This window comes from Gossypium arboreum, chromosome 8 (genome assembly GCF_025698485.1).
Source record: "Gossypium arboreum isolate Shixiya-1 chromosome 8, ASM2569848v2, whole genome shotgun sequence".
In the NCBI taxonomy this organism is placed as follows: domain Eukaryota; kingdom Viridiplantae; phylum Streptophyta; class Magnoliopsida; order Malvales; family Malvaceae; genus Gossypium; species Gossypium arboreum.
Genome location: NC_069077.1, coordinates 17842961 through 17863593, shown reverse-complemented (window position 1 = coordinate 17863593; position 20633 = coordinate 17842961). Strand labels below are relative to the sequence as shown.

Here is a 20633-nt window from a genome sequence, read left to right as displayed (position 1 = left end):
GATTGAGACTAAGAAGATCGCTATGATGAACTATCATATATTTTATCTAACTATCAATTAAGGTAAATGGTGTTCTCTCACTAAGTTCTTATGAACTTATTTATGATATATGCTTTGTTTCAGGTTTAAGTATTGTGAGGTTACGACAGGAGGGACAATGCCAGGATTATGCCAAGGATAACGGCATATTGGGTTATTATGCATACAGTGCTGTGGTAGCATATAGTATTTTGTGTTATTGTGTTGAGTTGTATTTAAAAGTTTATTTCTTAGCGTATTTTTCTAAAGTAAGGGAATTGTATGGAAAGGCTTTGTAATAAATTATTTCAGGTACTATAATTTATTTTTCTTATTATTTATGTCTTCGAATGATTGAGAGATAAATTTAAATTCAATAAAAGTTTCTCAATAGATTAAAATTGTTACATGTTGCATTTGGTAACACCCCAAACCCGATCCGATATCTAGATTTCGGGTGTTACATATTTGTTGCTTTATGTTGATAATATGTTGATTGTGGCTAAGGATCCATCCAAAATTGAAAAAATTAAAACCATGCTTAACTCTAAGTTTAAGATGAAGGATTTAGATACAACAAAAAAAATTTAGGGATGGAAATTTCAAAAGAAAGACGTTTCGGGAAATTGTTTTTATCACAACAAAGGTACATTAAGAAGATCCTTGAGTGATTTGATATACAAGATTCAAAACTGGTAAGTACTCTCTTAGTTGCACATTTTAAATTGTCAATTTCAAATTCTCCCCAAAATGAAAAAGAAGAGAGGTACATGTCAAAAGTACCTTATTCAAGCGCAGTTGGAAGTTTAATGTATGCAATGGTATTTACTTATCCCGATATTTCACATGTTGTTAGTGTTGTTAGTAGATACATGGCCAAACCGGGTAAGTTACACTGGCATGCAGTTAAGTGGATATTCAGATATTTACGAAGTACTTTTAACATGTGCTTAGAGTTAGGTAGAAGCCAAAAGGGCTTGGTCGAATACGTTTATTCAAATCATGCAAGATACTTAGATCGAAAGAGGTGTCTCACAGGTTACATATTTGCTTTTGGGAATTATGCCATTAGTTGGAAAGCTACACTTCAAGCTACAGTGGCCTTATCGACTACTGAAGCAGAATACGTGGCAATTACTAAAGCAGTAAAAGAAACAATTTGGTTAAGGGGTCTGTTTAGTGAATTAGTAAGTGAAAGGGGGAAACTATCGTATATTGTGATAGTGAAAGTGCTATACATCTCACCAAATATTACATGCTTCACGAAAGGAAAAAAGCACATAGACATTTATTATCACTTTGTTCAAAAGGTGATAATTCAAAGGGATGTTCAAATTTATAAAATTTGCGTAGAACACAATCTAACCGACATGTTGACAAAGAGTCTTCCAGTTTCAAAGTTTGAGCATTGTTTAGACTTAGTGAGTATCCGACGAATATCAAATTAGACCCATAATAGGGCTTGGCAAGGGAGTTAAGCCAAATACGAGTCAAGGTGGAGATTTGTGGAGTTATGCATCGCATTTTCGGACCAAATAATGTGTGATACCGCATAGAGAAAGTGTTCTTCGTCCTGAAAAACAACTGACATCACACGAGAAGAGAGTCTTCGTCCCGATGACATGATGCCCTTTCGTCCTGACGTCGCGAATGCCATGTCATGAAGAGGCGATGTGTTTCTCAAGTTTCTTGATTTTCTTCTCTCAATTAAACATTTTTCATATTCCCACTTAAACTCTAATTAATTTAGGAATATTCTAGTCATATATGCTACAAATTTCAACCTATAAATAGGCCTTAGTTACTCTAGGTTTTATATAAAAAAATATTGAGATTGAGATAATTTTTTTTATTTTGGGGTTTCGAGTTTTCTTTTAATTTTCTCCGTCTTTTGTACTTTCCTTTATTATAGTTAAATCTCCTTTTATCCATGGTTTTTTATCCTCTTTTGAGGAGTTTTTCCATGTAAATTTTGTGTGATCGATCTTGTCAATTTTACTTTATTTACTTATTTGTTGCATACACGGGTTATTTACTATCAAAGTATTTAGATATCTCAGAGGGACCATTGATATGGGGTTATTTCATTCAAATGATTCAAAATCCCTATTAGTCAGTTATGCTGATGCTGGATATTTATCGATCCACGTAAAAGTTGATCTAAAACGGGATATTTATTTACATGTAGGGGTACTATCATATCATGACATTCAACAAAACAGACATTAGCCGTCACCTCTTCAAATCATGCAGAAATAATTGCAATACATGAGGCAAGCCTAGAGTGTGTTTGACTAAGGTTATTGACCCGACATATACAAAAGTTATGTAATTCACCTTTACAAGAAAAGATATCAACTATCTTATACGAAGATAATACAACATGTATAGCTCAATTGAAGGGTGGTTACATCAAAGGAGATAGAACGAAACATATTTTACCAAAATTATTCTCCACTCATGATCTTGGGAAGAAAAGTGATATAGAAGTTCAACAAATTCGTTCTAGTGATAATTTAGTAGATCTTTTTACCAAGTTATTGTCAACTTAAACATTTGAAAGACTACTACACAAAATTGGAATGCGTCACTCAAAGATGTAATATGATGTTGCCATTAGGGGAAGTCAAAAGCAAATTCCACTTTTTTCCTTTAACCAAGGTTTTGCCCTGTAACACCCCTATCCTGTAACCGTCGCCGGAATAGGACGAGACGTTACCAGAAATTAGGAATCATATCAGAACAATAAAATTTTGAACCTTTTTTAAATAAAAGATCATTTATTTATATAACTAATAGACACAAACAAAGATCGAAGTTAAAACTTATAAAAGTAAATTTCTATAAGATGCCATATTCGCATAGCTTATATACAATAGTCAAAATATCATTCTATTTATAGTCTATCCTATACATGCCATAAGCTAAGTCCAAATCACATGATTACTACAATAGTAGATAGTGTGACGGCGTCGACGATCCCCGAGCTAATAGTAAGAGTCAACAATCTACAAAAATAAACAGAGAAACATAACATTCAAAGTAAGCTTTCATAAGCTTAGTAAGTCTTAAGCAATTTAAACAGTTGAACTTAAAAACAAACCAAATGTTCGAAATCACATAACACTTTCTGAGTACAATACTATTTGGCTGATTATGCACAAACACATACCATTTTACTCCGTTTATACTCAAACTCATATAAACATAGTATTTACACGCTTCCGGATTAACTTTAATTCTTTCAAATTTCACTAGTGTATCATTTCTTACCCACACTTACTTTCAACATTCATAGTTAAATAGCATATCGAAAACTATCTTGTAACTTTGCATAATAACCGAATACACACATATACAAATATACATATGAATTTACAACATCTTTTCATATGCTTCTCATTACACATTCTTAATTCCGTCGATCAATCTCACATATAATATATATATATATCACATACCGAATCACTTAATGTGTATCGAGTTCAATTTATCATCTTAGCATAGGATCTCGTAGTCATATACTTTATCAATTTCACTAACACTTGGCTGCGAGGTATAAAACCCAAATATAACACCAAAGACGAAGCCTACGGACTTTAAACTCAGATATAATACCAGCACTAGGCTCATGGATTTAACCGGATATAATACCAAGATGAAGCTCATGGATTTAACCCGGATATATTACAAAGACAAAGCTCATGGATTTAACCGGATATAATTCAAACATATAGCTGCGGGTCTTTAAGCCGGATACAATCTCAAGACAATTTATTTTATATACTTTTTACTATCTTTGGCCTCATCAAATATCTAATAATACCCACTTTTCACAATTGGTCATTCGCCCCATTATATACACATAAACATATGTACATTTCACACTTGCCCATTCGGTCGCACCACATACACAAGCACATATATAAGATAATGCTTTTATCATTACTTGCTAATACCTCATATACTTTGCTTTCATTTAAATAACCACTCAGCCATATTACATTTCTAAGTAACCATTCAGCCTCACTATACAAATAAGATAGCACACATTTTCATAAAAGCCCTTCAGATAACTTGCACACATTTAATATTAGCCATTTCGGCCTCACCACATATACATATCTTGTACATCAATTTCATCATATCAAAATCATTTATATATCATTTCCTAACGTCACAATTCAAAATTCACATATGGTTTTAATCAATATCTTATAAGCAACTCAAACAGTTTTATCAATGTTTACAACATAATCACAAATTCACTACAAGCTATCTTCCTGAGCAATAGTCATAAAATTATTTGTAACTGGAGCTACGAAACTCCAAATCAAGTGCCATAAATTTTCCCTGAAAATAGACTCATATATCTTTCATCCATAAAATTTTCAGAATTTTTGGTTTGGCCAATCAATACCAGATTTTTCTTAAAGTTTCCCCTATTTCACTGTTTGACTAATCTGACCACTCTTCACTTCGAATCAAATTTCTCATTGTAAAGAGTTCAAAATATGTTCTCGTTGATTTCATTTGAAACTAGAGTCATTAAGCTTTAATTACATAAATTTTTTTTAGCCTCTAACTCAACTCCAACAATTTATGGTGATTTTCTAAAATCACGCTATTCTTTGTTGTCCCAAGCAGATCTATTACAATTTACTCTTAAATTTCCAAAAGTTCAAACACTTAAGAACTTACTAAGATCTCAATTTCCTTCTTCAATTTCCTAATCACATTAGTAGTTTCACTTACTTGTTAACATTAATCCACAATTCATCTCGAATTCATTCGGTAATTTCATCACATAATTTATTAAAATACCATTTCCTTATATTGATTTCAAATACATTCAAGAATTTGAAGCATAATTTCATAGCCAAATGTAATCACTATTCGGTATTTACAAGAAATTCATAGTAATTTATTCGAGTCTTAACTCATGATACTTTCAGTTATTCCATCTTATCTTATGTATTCAAAATACCATTCACACATATTAGTTCATAAGACATTTGGCTATCACACAAAGTCCTCACTAAATTCATACTCATTCTATTTACCATTACTTAACCGAAACACAGAGATCATATATCATTCTCTAAAACTCTTTTAGCATATACCTCATTTCCATGCACAATTCAATCGAGTAAGTTAGCCATTTTCGACTCATATTATGAACATTACTAATCATTCGAAAGTATATATATTTATCTATCACATATACTAAAACTTTATTCTATATTCATTTAATCTTTACACACATAAATTCAACTTAATCGTTTAAGAGCTTACCTCAAAAGTTATCGTATGGCTATATCGACTACACGACTACCTTCGGTTTTTTTTTCCTCGATCCGAGTTTGTCCCCATAAGCTCTTGATGCTCAATCAACAATTTTTAACTTCAAATTTGCAAACAACAATGTCATCACTTTACATAACAGAAATTAAATTTCATTACTTAAACTATCCACGACAATCACCTTCCGAGCACCTTAATTTTCTTTAAGCTAAACCACCTCATAGTATACATATACACATTCGGCTAATTATAAAACAAATCAGCACTCATAACCGAATCATTAACTAAAATCACATTCGGTAATATGCTTAAATAATTTCAATATTTATTAACATCTAAAACTAATTTGCTTGGGGTGCCATGAATTATTCAAATTGGCCGAATATCATTGAATTTCTAAAATCATGCTTATAACCACTTGGCCGAATTTCACATATCAAAGCCACTTATATATATTATTCAAAGTATTTAACAACACTTAAAAATCCAAAACCATAAAACTCAATTCATATAACACCAAACTCAATGCTAAATCACCCTAGGCACATTCGGCACTAGCACAAGCACACACACATTTAACTTTTCCAAAATTCAACTTTTAACAAGCTCCCTATGCTTCCATGATAAAAACCGAATGCTCATCTTACCACCAACATGCATATTTAATTATCTCAAGCCTCTCTTAATCAATTTTATTCATAATAGCATGAACTCAACAATCCATTACTCATACAAAACAACATAACCGAAAATCCCTTCATGAACTAATCACTCACATGTAACATACTTTTCAAAAACAAGCTCATAAACATATGAATTTTGGTATCTAATTGTCCATTGAACATTCGTTTACTATCTTCTATCCTTAACTACCTTTAAGTGGGTTTCGCTAGAAAAAAAAAAGAAACACAAATTCATCAACAATTTACAAAACCACATCAAATTACCTTCAAATTTGCCTCCAATTGACCGAATGGTCCCCCAAAACCATCCTTCACTCTTCTTCTTTTTATGAAATTCGGCTAGGTGAAGAAACAAAGATGAGTTCTTGTTTTCTTCCCCCATTCTTATTTTATTTTTATCAATAACTATATAATAATAAATATATCAATAAACTACTTAAAAAAATATCAATTCATTATTATACATATAAAATATGCTTATTTTGCTCACCAAAACCATCATGGCCGGCCACTAACATTAAAAGTGGCAATTTGACATGCAAACCCACTTATTTGCATCATTCAATAATTAATCACTTAAAATAAGCCACACATATATTCAAAGCTTCTCGCATAAGTCCTTTTTATTTAGAAACACATTCAAATTAACAAAAATCAAAGCATTCAAATTTCACAGATGCATGATCACATATTTTAGACATAAAATATTATATTCAAATTTTTTTTTTCTGCGACTCGGTTTAGCGATTCCGAAACCACTTCCCGACTAGGGTCAGAATAGGGCTGTCACATGCCCCACTAGGTTTTCTTCGTAAAGGTTTTTAACAAGGTAACTTGTAAAAATAAATTATATACTCTCTTTTTTCATTAGGTTTTTATCACATAGGATTTTTACTAATAAATTTTTTTACGAGATATTGGACATCCAATTGATAAATGAATGTCCATAACCCCCTCAAATTTATCCTATTGTAACCCCTAAAGAATGAATGTCCATAACCCCTAAATTCATTATCTTGTAACACTTAAATCATTTATAGGGTACCTTAATGTTGGTCTTTAATGCTTTGTAACTTATGAAGCCCTATAGATCAAGGGCATGTACAAGCTTATTGTATTCAAGTGAAAGTTAAACCATTCTTTCATTTTTTTTATTCTTCTCTCTTGTTCAATCTATAATTCTTTTAATTCTTACCGATTCACGATATTATTTCAATAAAACATTTAAATTTTGTATAAAAAATATTAATAACATTTTATTAAAAAAATAATCTTTAATAAATAGAATTATAAAATAATCCTTAATAAATAGAATTACATTTGTAAATTTTATTAAACATATAATTTAAATTTCATTAATTAATATTATTATATTACAATTTTTAATTTAAAATTTTAAATATAATCTAAATGTCAAATATTATTATAAATATCTCAAATGCAATTATAAATATTCAACAATATGTAATCTTTTCTCTTTTAATATTCAAAATTTTGACAAAAGAAAGGAGGTTTTTTACCATAAACAATCTCTTAAACAAATCCATCTGTTAGGCGGCCAGGGGTCAGGGACCATAGGTGGGCAGGGAGTAAAATAATTAAAACCAAAAAGTTACTTGACGTCACAACAGCTGGTTTTGAAGTTAAATTAATCCACGAAACAAGCACTGCCCCAACGATGAACAATGCATGCACGGCTAAAATAAGCATAAGCATTGCCCCTCCGCCAAGGAAGAGAATCCAGTAGGCTAAATGACAATGCTTGTGGTTCAAGACAATAACCATAGTCAACAAATCAATAATGAATAATGGAATTGTGGAATAATTTTTTTTTTCTTCTTCTGTGGTTGTTTGTACATCACCCATTATTATTTTTGTGTTCCCTGTGCTGTTGATTTTGATGAACTAATAATACAGTAACCACCTAAGTTCTATTTCACCAACAATGAAAACTCAAAAAAAAAAAAAAGTGAACTCCTTAGCAAGTCCTTCATGCGGCTTCAGCCAGTGAAATAACAGGCAACTCAAAACCAAGCACCAGCTAAATTGAAAATGCATTAAATTTACACCCAAAGTTAAAGATTGCATACCCTCATCAATTTTGAACTGATTGCATGCTTCTAAGATCGGAATCCCCGTATCTTGAAGCTGCGAATCTGTATGATCCCACAACGGCGATGAGGACACCAAGTACCAGAGAAAAGAGCTGGAAGTTGGCAATCAATTGGCCTCGAACTTCATTATCCGCAAGGCAATGTATTGCATTATCCTTGAGTCGACAACCGTCCGGCATCATGGGGCCATAGAGGGTGAAAGCAGTCTGGTAGAACCAGAGGCCTTGGAGAGTTATAGCAATTCCACTACACAAATCAACCGGGAAGCTGTTTGGGAAGAGAGCTCCAGCAAGCGTGGTCAAGATGCAGAGTCCTATTAAAAGGACAAGAACAAGATGGTAGTATCCTTCAAGGCCCTTGTGAGTGGTTGAGTGAAAGTAGAATAACAGATACTCTGCAGTGAATGCTGCGGCCGCAATAAGACAAAGGGCTCCTTGTGGTAAGGTAACAAAACTACCAACAAGAGATGAAAATGTAATTTATGAGATAAAAGTGAACATTCTGTATTCAAACAACTAATATTTCAGTTATAAAGTAATTATAATTAGAGATGAACTTTGTTGTTCCATAATAATGCACTAGGTATGCAATCATTCCCCAAAAAGAAAAGAAAAAAAAAAAAAGGAATTAAGACAAAGTAGTCCATGCAAAGTCTGTTTCTTATAAAACCTTTTATAATTTCCGTCCTACTATCCCTTATGGTTCTATGCATGTAATCTAATGAAATTATTACCATCATCATTACATCTTTCCCAGTTGGACAGCAGCAGTCCCCTGATAGGCTAGAATCCTATCCAGAACTAATCAATTAGAACTTGATAAAAAAAAGCTTGTCAGAAACATTTTGTTCCAATGAAAAAGTCCGGTATTGCCTAGTTCACACAACATGTTCTGTCAAAAGCATGCTATTTAAGTTCATCTTTGCTTAGTTTAATGTTCTGTCAAAAGCATGCTATTTAGCTTCATCTTTGCTCAGTTTAATGGAGGTTTAGGATTTTTTGCATCAAGAAATAAAAAGGGGGTAATGTTAGTTTCCTTGTTTTTTCCTATAAAATAAGAGGCAAAACTGTAAAGTGCGGGCAAATAAAAGATAAAAAGAACCAACTGGGAGCAACTTTAATGATTACAGGCATTGTTAAACTATTCAAAAAAGAGAGAGATCGAGAGAAAGATTTGTCCCTAAAAGCAATTTCTTTTCTTGCAGTCTTGATTAATGTCCACAGTTCATATTTGATTCTCTAAAAGGAGGTTCTCTATGATTTTCACATGATGTTGAACAAAAAGGAATCTTTGATTGTGTCGATTTTTCCATAGCAAACAAAAAATAAAGGCAAAAAAGAACGTCCCTTTGATCCACCTCCCCACTTCTTCTTCTTCCCCTTTCATTCAGATTTTTTGCATAACAAAACATAAACCAGTATCACATGACAATGAAAGTCCATGACCAAATTAAAAAAGAAAAAAGACCATGACTAACCTCGTTTTCTCTGAAAGCAAAGCGATAGCGCCTAAGAGGAAAAACATTAGAAGCATCCCTGAATGCTCAAAATCGTTCAAGTGTGATGGATTCAAGACTCCATCCACAAAAAACTTGAGGTGGGTTGAATACAAAAGCTCAATACACAGATCAATGAAAGCACCAAAGGCTACAACATATAGCTCCAAGTGCTTCAACTTCCCATTAAAACCAGGAACTGGGTTCCATACTCTGACCTCAAAAGACTTGGGGTTTGACACAAACCGAACCACGGAACTCCATATGTGCCATACACCCACCATCAGAAACAGTGTCCCTGGCAAAGCATGACCCTTGAAAGATCCCATCTCTTTGTTGATATATCTATCAGTCTCTTTATCTTTAACTTCCCAGTTCACAAACAATCAGCCGACAACTCCACAATCTCTTCCTCCCCTTCTTCTTGTTATTATATCAAGATATATTCTTTTCTGCTTCAAAGGGTAAACAGGTTTGTTGTTCATACATTGAATATGATTAACTTTAAAAGAGATGAGTTGTAAATCTTTGAACAAGTTGATTGAACAGACTTTCTGACAGAAAAGAAAGTTTGGTCAACTTTACAAGGAACAAGCAGAATAAAAAAAATCTGAAAAATTGGTGCTGCATCAAAAGGCAAAAGTCGAAAGAAAATTTTCCATCTTTTTAGGTAATTAGGATTAGTTTGAAAGGAAAAAGTTGCCCAGTTGAAAAGTCAGAATAGAAATCATTACAGAAGGAAAAATAATTAGAAAAAAGAGAGAAAACCATAGAACTGGTGAAAAGTAAGTTTTTCTTCATGGGTAATTTTGATTAAAAGGAAAAGAAAGATACAAGAAGTAATAATAATAAAAAGAAGTTACTTACGGCTTACAAGAGATGATTGAGTTCTCCAAATCTTCTTCAAAAGAGAAAGTCAACAAAAATAATCATTCACTGAAATTAAGAAAGCCAAAAAAAAAAAAACACAAAGGAAGATTGAGAGTGGCGATCTGAGATAGAAAGAGGCAAAAAGAAAAAAGGGAAATGGAGGGAGATCATAAGAAAAGGTATCAATCACAGCAGTTATCATGTGACGGTGTGTGTTTTTTTCCATGCGTCTCATTGCATGGAACCAAAACCACGGTGGTGTTGGGATTAAAGAATGGGCTAAGAGTATGAAGTGGCATTGCATCTGTAGTCTGGCACTGGCAGGGCTACCGCTACAGTTTTAGATGTTGATATCCGTTGGATCATGGGACGTAACACGTGTGGGCCTTTTGATGGAACTAAATCTTGTCTAGGGGGACACGGTTCACTTAATTGGCCCGCCTACTGCCAGCAGTGCCGGTCTCTGTTAGTTTCCAATCATGGGCGTTCCAAATTTTGGAATGGGGATGGACTATGAGTTAAGGCTACAGATAAAAAAGCCGTTCAAAAGGGAAATTGATATGAATGGTTGTTAAGATAACAACTTATTTGGTTTTGTTGTTTGATCTCAACTGATTTTTTATATATAAAATTTTGTTATTGTTGATGGATCCGTCTTTTTTGAAAAAAAATTCGAAGTGTTTTTCGTGGGGGGTTCGACTCATTCTCTCAATAACTAAATTTTTTTTCTTTTCTATTAAAAGCGGTAATATTAGGGATTTAATTCACACAACTATAAACGCTTCAATCACATCATTTCTTAATGGGTAGTTGTACGTCTATATATGGTCGAGATGCTCTTGGTTGTATGAACTAGACTTTCAAGACAAACATTCACGATACTTTGACTCTTGACAAAGCATGGAAGATAAAACTTTTCTTAGGGACAATATTTTCTATTATTGAATGTTCACTTAGCTGCCCAGTGGATGACAATTAAAAGACTTCTTCTAAAAAAACTAACCAACTCTCCAAAATTGTAATTATTAAATACTGACTTGACCTCTAATTTAATTGAAATCTATTATAATTATTAATATCCCATTAAAAGAATGAGTAAATAAAAAGTGTTTAGTGTTTGTATTTTAATTTGAAATTTTTGGAAATTGGGTTGTCATGAATAGCTTCACACTAACCTTTGAAGATTCAACCATAAGTTGCAATCAAAGAATAGAATAGAAAAGAAGGTTAAAACAAATCATAGACAAAAACTGAATAGAAGCTTCCATGTCTTTAATCTGTTGAAGTTTAAATATACTTGTCAAAGTTAAAATCGGGTGAAACCCCCCAACCCCACAAAAAAATGACAAATGACAATCACAGCTCTCCTTTCACAACCTATTTTCTCCCAAATTTGATCCGCATAGAATTTTGAATCAACCTTACTTATTGTTGCATAAATTGTTAAATAGGATTAAAAGGTTTATATAACTAAAAAATTAAATTAATTTGTTTTATGTGTAAATAAATCTATCATATATATAATATAACAATGCAGATAGGTTATTTATGTGACAAGTGAAGTTTTTTCGTTTTTTATTTAATTTTTTAGAACATAAGAAATAAAATTAAAAAAAGATAATTATTTTCCAATAATTATTTTAATTTAATGATATTTTTGAAATTATTTTATTTTATTTTTAAATGAAGATAATTATTTAAAATGAAGATAATTAAATAAAACCATTTAATATGACCGAATATTTCACCACTCAACATGTTCATTATAATCAAATGATTTATTTTTATTTTTAAGCTTTAAAATAGCTCAAAAACCTAAACTAATTCTCCCGATCATTTTTAACTAATTCATCTACGTTTGCAAATGAATTATTTCTCATTTTCATTTCCATTTCCATTTTGAGAAAACCACATTTATTTCTAAATTATTACATTTATCCATTTCAAATGAAACCATAATCATTTCTTAATATTTTCTATTTCTCTATTTCTATTCCTTCTGTTCATTTTGATTCAAATACGCAATTCATTTATGGTTTCAACAAGCTAGCGGTTTCAACGAGCTAGTAGACGGACCGATTGGACATATGTAATTAGGGCTCAAATGATTTAAAATTAAGTTTCGGCTTTTCACCAATTAATTATAAACTCATTTAATCACGAAGTCATTTCTCTATAGTTACTAAGCTTTCCCTAACGACATATCATTACAAAAGCAACTACTTAATTCTCGTTCAATGACCTTGTCATAAGTGTGTTGCCCTTATAGGGTATCCTTGATCCTTTTGGGATAATGTTCATTCTCCCAATATGATCTTATTTTATCTCATGGTAACTATTACATCTTTCTTCATGAAAAGTCAATCACTATCATATAGTGATGAAGTCATCCATCACAAATACGGATAACCCAGACCACATTTACTTTTCATCAACCATGTAATGTCAATGAGAGGATATCATTTACTCATGTTTTGGGCTATGAATTCCATTGTTGTATCAATATGTTTTGTCTTTATGCGGTTTCTTTGAGTTTTAGCTATACTCGCACTGTTACAATGCCATAGTTTTTCTATACATCATATTCAGCCCTCTATAGTGAAGTTAGTAATGCAACCCTGCTTCACACTTATTCACACTATAGACCCGCTGTTTAAGACAAAAAACACAGCCCGATGTCGATTTTCTAGAATCTTGACACGTTTGGAAGTTAGAATCAGTATATCCGATAGGAGAAAAATATCCTCCAGAATACACAAGCATATAATCCCTCGTTCTCCGTAAATACTTGAGTATATGCTTAACTGCTTGCCAGTGTCTTGGTCTTGGATTCACCTGATATCAACTCACCAACCCCACTGCAAAACAAATATCTAGGCATGTACATAACATAGCATACATGAGACTTCCTACTGTCGAAGCATAAGGAACATTTCTAATGTTCTCTCTTTCTTCTGCTGTTTTAAGATAGTTTTCCAACTAGAGATGAAATCTCGAAATGAAAGGTTGATTTCCCTTCTCCAAATCGGTCATTGAATAATGCTCCAATATCTTGTCTATGTATAAAGCCTGAGATAATACTATCACTTTATTCTTTCGATCCCCTAGTATTTGAATTTCTATAACAAAATCAGCTTATCCCAAGTCATTCATGCTAAACTTTTGGGTTAACCATAATTTAACCAATTATAATGTCCGTACATCATTCCCAATAAGTAGAATGTCATCGACGTGTGGAATAAGAAAAACCACATTTCCATCCTCTAAACGTTTATAAATGCAAGGTTCATCAATGTTTTGTTCCAAAAGTCTTGATCGCTTGATCAAATCTTTGATTCCACAAAGGGGATACTTGCTTAATTCCATATATGGATTTAAGAAGTTTGTAATTTTTATGCTCGTTTCCTTTAGTTATATATCTGATGGGTTGTATCATGTATATGTTTTCTTAAAGATAGTCATTCAAAAATGTTTTCTTAACATTCATTTGTCGTATCTCGTAACCAAGAGCCGCTGCAATGGCTAGTAATATGCGGATTGACTTGAGCATGGCAACCGGAGAGAAGGTTTCTTCGTAATTGATGCCTTCTTTCTGAGTATAACCTTTTTGCTACAAGTCTAGCTTTATAAGTTTCGACTTTTTCATTCGCATTTCTTTTCTCCAGTTACACCCTATGGATTTTATCCCTTTCGGTAATTCTACAAGTTCTCACACTAAGTTGGAATACATAGAGTCCATATCAGTATTCATAGTTATTTCCTAAAGCTTGGAATCAACATTCTGCATCGCTTCGTCATATGTAAGTAGGTCATCATCTTCTTATTCGGCAAATTCAGTGATAAAAACATTTCCGCCAAATTGAAAAAACTCAGGCCTACAAGAGACCCGCCCACTATGACGAAGCACCCTATGCTGTTGATCGTTTACAGGTTTACTATTAGGAATTGGTTCTAAAATAATTTCTATAAGGTTTTGTATAATTCCCGAAAGTCCCTCGAGTACCTCTTTACTATGAGGTTTGAAGTCATTCATGTAGCTTTCTTCAATAAAAGTAGCATGTGTTGACACGATTATAGTTTGCTCTTCCAAGTTATAAAACAAACCCTAATTTTTTCCCTTTTGGTATCTTACAAACATGCACTATTCTGTTTGTGAGTCTAACTTCCTCGCATCTTTCCCACCTTATTAGATAAATATTCCCTTATAAGGTACCCTAAGAACTCATTAGATAAATATTCTCCACATTAATCTGACCGAAATGCCTTTATGGGTAAACCTAGTTGTTTTTCCACTTCTACATGAAACTCTTTGAATTAATCAAAGGTTTCACTCTTGCGATGCATTAGGTATACATACTCATACCTGGAATAGTCATCACTAAAGATTACATAATACTCATAACCACCTCTTACACTGACACTTATGAGGCCATATACGTCAATGTGCACAAATTCTAAGGGGTTTTCGATCCTCTTTCTTTTTGTATTAAAAGATCGCTTAGTCATCTTATCTTCCAAGAAAAATTTATATTGTGGAAGATTAACTTTTTAAAGCAAACTTAAGATGTTTTTTTCACAAGTCTAGTGATTCTTTATCGGTTAATATGATCAAGTCTCAAATGCTAAATGCACGCTTTATTAAAGTGAGAAGTTTTAAGTCTTTTATTTAATATTTCAGTCTCAAGTAGTGTGTACATCTTTGGTTTGATAAAATAGAGATTATTTAACATCCATCTATTACAAATAATATTGTTATTTCTAAATATTGCAATTCTATTATTAAAAGTCACGATCAAGCCATCTTTATATAAACATGCAACTAAAATTAAGCTTCTTTTGAAACTAGTTACTAGAAAACATCTCTTAAATAATCTTCCTAGAATTATCAAAATAAAGATGTATGTTTCTCACTACTTCATTTGCGACATTTTTCCCTTTCCTGGTCCGCAAAGATAAGCTTTTATCTCTAAGATCTATCATCTCCTCAAACCCTTGTAGAGAAACACAAACATGGTTAGTGACTTCCGAATCAATGACCTAGTGGTTTATTGAATGCTCCACTAAACAAGTTTCTATCGTTAAAAGTTTCATACCTTTGCCTTTGGTAGCCAGGTATTCCTTCCACTCTTTACAGTAGTGCTCTTTTTACTATAGAAGAAACATTTAGACTTAGATAAGATCGTTCTCTTCCTTTCCACTTGTGGTGACCTAGAGACCTTAGTCTTGCCTTTCTTAGTGCACTTTCCCTCCCCTTTTTGAAGAAGAAACGACAATTATGTTTGCTTCTACTCTTTAGTCCGACTGAACATCATTTAATTGACTCATAGGACTGTACTTCTTTCTTAAACTGTGTAAACATTGGGTTCTTGTTTACAAGGTTATAAGCAGCCTAAAAGCCAATAAAATCTTTGGATAAGCTTTTGAACACCATCTCAATTTGGGTATTCTGGTCTAAATTGGCCTCAATATCTGTAAACTATTAGCCCATAAAAGTAATCATATGGTCTTTAATCAGAGTATTAGGCTTTTGTTAGGCATTCGTCAAGCTAGTTATAACAGACTGTCAAGCCAAGGCATCTTGGCCTCTAAACATGTCTTCTAGCTTATCTAGAATCACTTTAGCAGTCTTACAGCTCTCTAGTTGCTTATACAATATGTTGGTAACGCTTACCAGCATATAATAATGAGTTATCTTATCAGAATTTTCCCATCATTTTCTAGCTTCAACTTTAATGGCCAAAGGGCATTTATTATCAAGAACTGTTTTAACTTTCTCACAACTCAGGACAATTATCATGTTCCTTTTCCATTCCTTATATTTATATTCATTCAGTTTGTTTTTAGTGAATGGAGTGGGTGTCATTTTTGAACTGAAATAAAACATTCATTTATTAATATCTTTGTATAAGAAAATGCTTGAAAATTTTTTGCAACATTACTATATGCATTAAGATGATGCATGTGTCTTACATTAAACCTTGAAAACATTTGTAAATCATTGCAATGATAATTCCCACACCCATTTAATCAAGTCACCGTGAGGTGATTATATCAACTAGTAAGAACATGGATTTCTATCCAATTAGTACATGAACCTAATTCCTTATTGATTCACACGTACTAATAATCATATAACTTTTTACCATCGTTCTAACTTAAGTAGAGCTCCGTGGGGAGTTACTTAACTAGAAGATTTTGAGTGTATAACCATCAACTCAACACATATTGCATCATACACCACAAATTAGTTATCATAGAACAATCTCACCGAGTAGTATACTTTGGCTAGTTGTCCTATTTGACTATAGAATTTCTAGTTATTTCATATAATAATACCTACCAAATATATAGGTCTAACTATCATATAAATAGAAGATAGTTCTTCTTACTTTCAGGAAATCTCCTTAGTGAAACCCACATGGCAATTCTATTATAGGGTAGTGCACTTACTATGCCATTACAAAAGATCATTGATGGAGGTCGTATGTCTTATTTAGGAACTTTCTCCTACTTAATATTTTAAAAAATATACAAAGTTTTTAAATTCAATTTCAATCATGAATGATCAATATATGCATGACAAGTATATGTGACATCCTTCCCTATTCTATATGAAATGCTTATCTCATATATGCATGAACATACATTCGTAGTCATATAGATATCATCATGCTTATCTCATACATATAAAAGCATAAATTTTAAATGAATCTGACCATCCAAAGTTTCCATGATTCCATTCTAGAAAAATAATAAAATTATAAAATTACAAAATTCACCCCAAAGCATACTTTGGGTCTTCAATTTTGCCACCATAGACTTTTTTTACGATACCAATTCGCATTTTTATCATTATCGACCATCGCTGTTGTTTCCATGTCGTCGCCCTCGTCGACCTCCACCGGGCCACACCAACCACCATTGACCGTTGCCAAAATCGTCGCCATCGACCACCGTCAACCACCGCCAAATCATTTTTGAGAAAAGTTGGGTTCTCTTCGGTTATCGTAGGACCACCGGTAGCCTCCATCTGTTGGACCACTGTTGGCCACCCTCTAATTTTGGTTTATGTTGTGTTGTCTCGGTTCTTAGGTTTAGTTGGAAAATAATTTTACAAAAAATTCTATGTTTGTTTTCGGCTCACATATTGTAATCTAAAATAATAAAATTAAAATCCTACGTAAAGATGATAGTCTACGATCTAAAATATACATGCCCGAAAAAAAATTAAAATATAGATAAATTTCTAGGAATCCCAACTTTGGCAAAATTACTTTGTCATCTATATCATGTGAATAATTATAAGAATGTCACATCTTATCAAATACTAATCAAACAAGATGAAGAAAGAGATTCAAACTCGGTTTACATTATAAACATAGCACAACTTGGTGTTTTGATACCAATTTTTGGAAAAATTTGATTTGAAATGGTTTTCTTGTATAGTGAAGAATTAAAATTTTGAAAATCAACCCGGTTTGTGATATTTATAGCAATAAACCTTAGACCAAAATCGTACATGTGTTTTCAGAATCCTTAATTTTTTTGGCTTTCAACCAAACAATCTTCTCCACTCGAACTGCTTCGAGTGTAGGCTCGAACCAATTGAATTAAAACACAAAAATAGAAAAAGTTTTCTTTTCCTTTTAGGGTGAAAACAAAAATTCTCTCTTCTTTAATAGAAATCGGTAGAATTGTTATTCTGAAAAATATATTTAATAGTTGAGAATAAATTCTCTCTACTTTTCAATAGAGTAAATGTTGGAAAAAATTCGGTTTGAAAATGGTTTTCGTTTACAACGAAAAATTAAAATTTTGAAAATCAACCCGATTTGTGATATTTATAGTAATAAACCTTGAACCAAAATTATACATGTGTTTTCGGATAAATAGATCTTTGATGTTTTCCTACTTTCATCCAAACAATCTTCTTCGCTATTCTAGTAAAACAAATTGCTTCAAGTGTGGGCTCAAACCAATCAAATCAAAACATAGAATTAAAACAAATTTTCTTTATTTTGGCGTGAAAATAAAAATTATCTCTTCAAAATAGAAGCCGACATAATTATTATTTTGAAAAAATATATATAATAGTTGAAAATAAATTCTCTCTACTTTTTCAACAGAGTAACAATATTTTCAAGTTGTGTAAATAGCTCTATCGGTGTCATCTATTTATTAAGAAAGAAGGTACTAATAGGAGAAGGAGATGGAGTAATAGGGTGTGTTTCCCCTTATATGTAATATGATGAGGATTCTGGCCTCTCATTATATTGGGCTCAATTATATGTGTTTTCTAAACTTTTAAACTAGCACTTTATAATTTAATCCAACCTAATATATATTTTTTTTTATTTTCCAAAATAAACATTAATTTTCCAATTAAATACTTTTCTCATCCCAATTTTACCTCTGGAAAAATTATGACAATTTTACCTGTGGTAAAATTTTCGAGAAAATATATTCAATGTTTCACAACTCAACTTGTTCACTATGACAAAATTATTTATTTTCATTTTCAGGCTTTAAAACTGCTCAAAAATATAAACTCATTCTTCTGATCATTTCTTAGTAATCCATATATATTTGCAAATGAACTATTTCTCATTTTCATTTTCATTTCCATTTCCATTTTTGAGAAACTTATTTCTCTATTTTTAGTCATTTTTTTCATTTTGATTCAATATGCAATTCATTTATGGTTTCTACAAGTTAGCAGAGGGACCGATTGGACATATGTAATTAGGGCTCAAATGATTTATAATTAAGTTTTGGCTTTTCACTTATTAATTATAAACTCATTTAGTTACGAAGTCACTCCACTATAGTATCGTGGCTGAGCTCTCCCAACAACATACTATTACGAAAGCAACTCGATCAGTGCTCGTCCAATAACCTTGTCATAAGTGTGTTACCCTCATAGGATACCTTTAATCTTTTTAGAATAGTATTCGTTCTCCCAATATGATCTTATTTTGTCTCATGGTAATCATTATTCATGAAAAGTCAATATAACAGCCCGATTTTAGCTAAATCGGAACAGTGGTTTCGAGACCAAAAATATGAGGTCATAAAATTATTTTAATATTATTTTTGGTGTTTACAGTATGTGGATTTACATGTGTGAAAATTTTGTGAGCTAATTTTATCATTTAATAGCTCAATTTGAGAAAAAGGACTAAATTGCATAAAATGCAAAAGTTACATTCTATATGATAAAGGTGCCTATTTGTCATGGCTTATTAAATGGGAGGTCCTTATGTTGAAAATAGACCATTTATAGTGTAATTTGACATAAATGGCCTTGAATTATGTGATTTTTAATGTTTTAATTAAAGGTTAATAAAGTAAATTATGTATTTTGTGTAATAAAATAAAACAAAAATGTAAAATGGTTGTCATCTTCACTAGCTTCAACCGAATATTGAGAATAGAAACATCCATTGAAACATTTTAGGTTCGGCTCTTTAAATATTTGATTAAGATCAAGAAAGAAAGAATTCGGATTTAGATCGAGGAAAATCAAAGGTTATTGAGTAATCGATCTGATTCGTCCATTCTGAGTATGAGGTAAGTTCGTAGGTGATAAATATTGTTATAATTATGTTTTTAATGCTATAATAATGCATAAATTGTATATATGTGAATCGAATATGTTTGGCACTTAGTGTGCGTTTCAAAATAGCTTCGGCTATGAATAGCACTTAGTGTGCGAATTGGAATAGCTTCGGATATATGAGGCACTAAGTGTGCGATACTGAGATAGCTTCAGTTTAATATGATGGCATTAAGTGTGCGAGATCGTTATAACTTCAGCTAATCACCGATGCACTAAGTGTGTGAATTTTAGAGCATTGAAAGACTTGCGAACGAATTAATGTATTGAACAAATAGGTGAGAATGAAATAAATAAATACTGGAAAGTTTAGGTATATACGATACCTACGTGGGAGTTGATACTATGTGTATGAAGCTTAATGAATTTGTATATACATGTTAAATGGTGGTGGATTAGACTTGAATGATGATGTAAGAACTACTAAGTGTTTATTAATTGATGTTTTGTATTATATAAACTGTTGAATATATTTGGTGCGAACTTGCTAAGCTATGAAGCTTACTGTGTGATATTTGTCTTTGTTTTATAGA

The 20633-nt window shown here is 32.1% G+C and overlaps 1 protein-coding gene across 4 annotated transcripts; it reads right to left on the bottom strand.

Moving 5' to 3' along the window:
• Positions 1-2778: 2778 nt before the first annotated feature.
• LOC108487301 (uncharacterized) lies at positions 2779-11005 on the bottom strand. 4 transcript variants are annotated; one of them, XR_008269556.1, is made up of 4 exons: positions 9597-10469; positions 8096-8572; positions 5314-5422; positions 2779-3026 (listed from the first exon to the last, which is right to left on the bottom strand). XR_008269556.1 is itself a non-coding variant. In XM_053018260.1 (3 exons), the coding sequence occupies exons 1-2, from the start codon at positions 9941-9943 to the stop codon at positions 8101-8103; spliced, it is 819 nt and encodes a 272-aa protein (XP_052874220.1). In that variant the 5' UTR covers positions 9944-10469; the 3' UTR covers positions 2779-3026; positions 8096-8100. The 4 variants fall into 4 exon arrangements, 3 of the variants coding, with proteins under 3 accessions (XP_052874220.1, XP_017647093.1, XP_017647094.1); XM_053018260.1 differs by lacking the exon at positions 5314-5422; XM_017791604.2 differs by lacking the exons at positions 2779-3026; positions 5314-5422 and adding an exon at positions 10482-11005 and having other exon boundaries at positions 7820-8572; positions 9597-10066.
• Positions 11006-20633: the final 9628 nt, after the last annotated feature.

Bases quoted from the DNA above. Each gene is read 5' to 3' on its own strand.
- LOC108487301 (XM_017791604.2), bottom strand. From the start codon at position 9,943: ATGGGATCTTTCAAGGGTCATGCTTTGCCAGGGACACTGTTTCTGATG. The intron at 8,573-9,596 runs GTTAGTCATGGT...TCTTGTTGGTAG, and splicing joins TTGCTTTCAGAGAAAACGAG to TTTTGTTACCTTACCACAAG.